General features: G+C 53.0%; 1 protein-coding gene across 1 annotated transcript in view; it reads right to left on the bottom strand.

Annotated features, from left to right (window-relative positions):
- LOC103809311 (alkaline phosphatase, tissue-nonspecific isozyme) overlaps positions 1 to 2498 on the bottom strand; it is a gene marked incomplete at its 3' end in the record, with an annotated part of 7192 nt that overhangs the window by 527 nt on the left and 4167 nt on the right. Inside the window, exons 6-8 of the mRNA XM_009082140.1 lie at positions 1655 to 1798; positions 1469 to 1538; positions 542 to 727 (exon numbers count right to left, since the gene is read on the bottom strand). Coding sequence (XP_009080388.1) covers positions 542 to 727; positions 1469 to 1538; positions 1655 to 1798 — 400 coding nt within the window. The remainder of the gene's footprint in view (positions 1 to 541; positions 728 to 1468; positions 1539 to 1654; positions 1799 to 2498) is intronic.

Here is a 2498-nt window from a genome sequence, read left to right as displayed (position 1 = left end):
ATGCGACCCCCTGCGGCACCAGCACCGCTCAGCGCCGCCCTCCGGCCCCATCGCCCTCCTCTTCCCAGCCTCGCACCCTTCTTTGGTCCGTTTTTTTGCATCCTCCCCCTTTTACACTCTCCATCTCCCGTTTATCCCCTTTTTGCACCCCATCACTCCTTTTATTCCCCCATTTCATTCCCCTACTCTTTGTCCCTTTATGCATTCCTCCATCACCCACTTCATCCCTCTTTTTGCATCTCACATCACCCCTTTATCCCCTCGTTAAATCTCCTTATCTCCCCTTTATACATCCCTCATCACCACCTTATCTTCCCTCCATTATCCCCCTTTTGCACCTCATCCCCTTTTTGTACACCCATCACCACCTTTATCAGCCTTTTGCACCTTCCATTCCCCACTTTTGCAACCTCCTTTATCCAATCCTCCCTTTATGCCCCACCCTTTTGCACACCATCACGCTCTTTTATCCCCCTTTTTGTGCCCTCTGGTTTTATCCTCCTTTTGCACCCTCCCTTTATCCAACCCCTCCCTTTTGTACCCTCCATCACTCTCTTTTTCCTCCCTTTGTGCATTCCCATCACCCCCTCACCTTCCACCAGGAGGAAGAACCCCCTGGGGTTCTTCTGGAGCATCCTGATGGCCACAGCCACCATCTCGCTGAGGGACGGGTCTGTCTCGTTGTTCCTGTCCAGCTCGTACACCATGTCACCCGGCTCGAACAGGCCTGGGGACAGGGACACTTTGCTGGGGACATCCTTTCCCCGAAAAAAGAAAAAGTGGGGGCAAATCCTGCCCCTCGTGCTGACTTAAGTGTTTCACATGCCACCAGACCAAGAGAGATTAGATAGGAGCCAGGGGATGCTCCCAGCCCTTCCTTCCTCCAGCCCGGATGGATCCTGCATCCCAGACGGCCCCACATCCCTGCCGGGCGGGGAACTGCAGCACTGCCAGAAAACCCTGCATCCCTAGGAGGCTGATGTATCCCGGGGTGGGGAGCAGCAGGATCCTTGAGGGTGTAACAACATCTCTTTGGCGGAGGTGATGGAGGGGGGGGGGGGGGGTACCAGCAGCCCTAGGAGGGGGAGTAGCAGCATTCTTGGGGACTTAACACCATCCCTTTGGGGTGCCAGCATCCCTAGAGTGGGCATCAATATCCTTGGGAGGGGATATGCCACCTTTGTGGGGATACCAGCATCTCTGGGGAGCTCTTAGCACTCCCAGGAGGTAGCAGCATCATTGGGGGCATAACAGAATCCCTTTGGGGTACCAGCATCCCTTGGAAGTAGCAGCATCTCTGAGTGTGGGTACCAGCATTTTGGGAGGGGGAGTACCAGCATCTCTTAGGGGCTGCAGCACCCCTGGGGGGGAAACTGGACACTTCAGCTGCCCCAGCACCCCAGGACAGGCCAGGGGGCCTCCCAAAGCACTAGTCGAGGCTGGGGCACCCCTGGGTGCCAGGACTCACCCAGGAGGAAGTCGACACGGCTGAGGTTGAGCGCTAGCAGGTCCCGCCGGTGCCACACGTACTTGGCAACCTAGGGACAGGTGACAGGCATTGTCCCTTCCCCGTTGCCTCTGCCACCCCCAGGGCTGCTCCCTGAAACACCCCAGCCCCAGGAATGGTTTGTGGGGTCACAGATGTCCCTGTTACCTTGCCGGGGGATTTGGCCTCGTGCCACGCCTGCACTAGGTTCCTGCCGTCCAGGCGTGTGCCACGATGCTTCTCCTCATGGGGATACTCCACATCAGTGGTGTTTTTGGGGAACATGTATTTCCTCCCTCCACCCAAGATCACCTGCAAACATGGGGAGGCAATGTAGCTTTTAAACAATTTTTAACTACTTTTGATTTCCCCCTGACTGGGGTTTGATGGGGGGAAGACCCTGAGGAGGGATGTCCAGGAAAACCCTGGAGTTGCGGGCAAAAACACCCGAGGAATTTCACCTCGCTCAAAATAACCCTGAAACTCTTCCTATTAATTAAAACCCAGGACAAAAATAACCATTTCCAGCAGGGAATTTGGCTTTTTGCATGTTTTTTTTTCCCCCATCTGTGGGAAGGATGCTCCACATCGGGATCCCCACATGAACCCGCCGGGATGGAGCCCCATCCTGCGGCTCTCCCTGTTTGCTTTGGAGCCTGATTTATTTGGTCTCTCTGTTATTTATAACCCAGCAGAGATTTTATGGTTTTTTGTGTTTTCTCCCCCTTTCTCTGTGTAGAAGGTGAATTATAAAGCTGCAAAACACCAACGCCAAAATTATTAAGAAAAAAAAAGGGAAAAAAAAGTCTTTTCCCCACTATATAATTATTTCCAGCCTGGGACAGAGTTAAAATTATATTAAAGGGGAAAAAAACAGCAGAAGAGACTATTAAAGAGCTAAATAACAGGCTGGGATGTTTGGCTTTGGGGCTATTTTGAAGGACAGAAAAGGATTTATTTACAGGGCTGAATTGCTGCATAAATCCACAGTGAGGGGCAGAATCGGGGGGGG

The sequence above is a fragment of the Acanthisitta chloris genome, unplaced genomic scaffold (assembly GCF_000695815.1).
Source record: "Acanthisitta chloris isolate BGI_N310 unplaced genomic scaffold, ASM69581v1 scaffold23399, whole genome shotgun sequence".
NCBI lineage: Eukaryota > Metazoa > Chordata > Aves > Passeriformes > Acanthisittidae > Acanthisitta > Acanthisitta chloris.
This window is presented reverse-complemented; position numbering and strand designations above follow the sequence as displayed.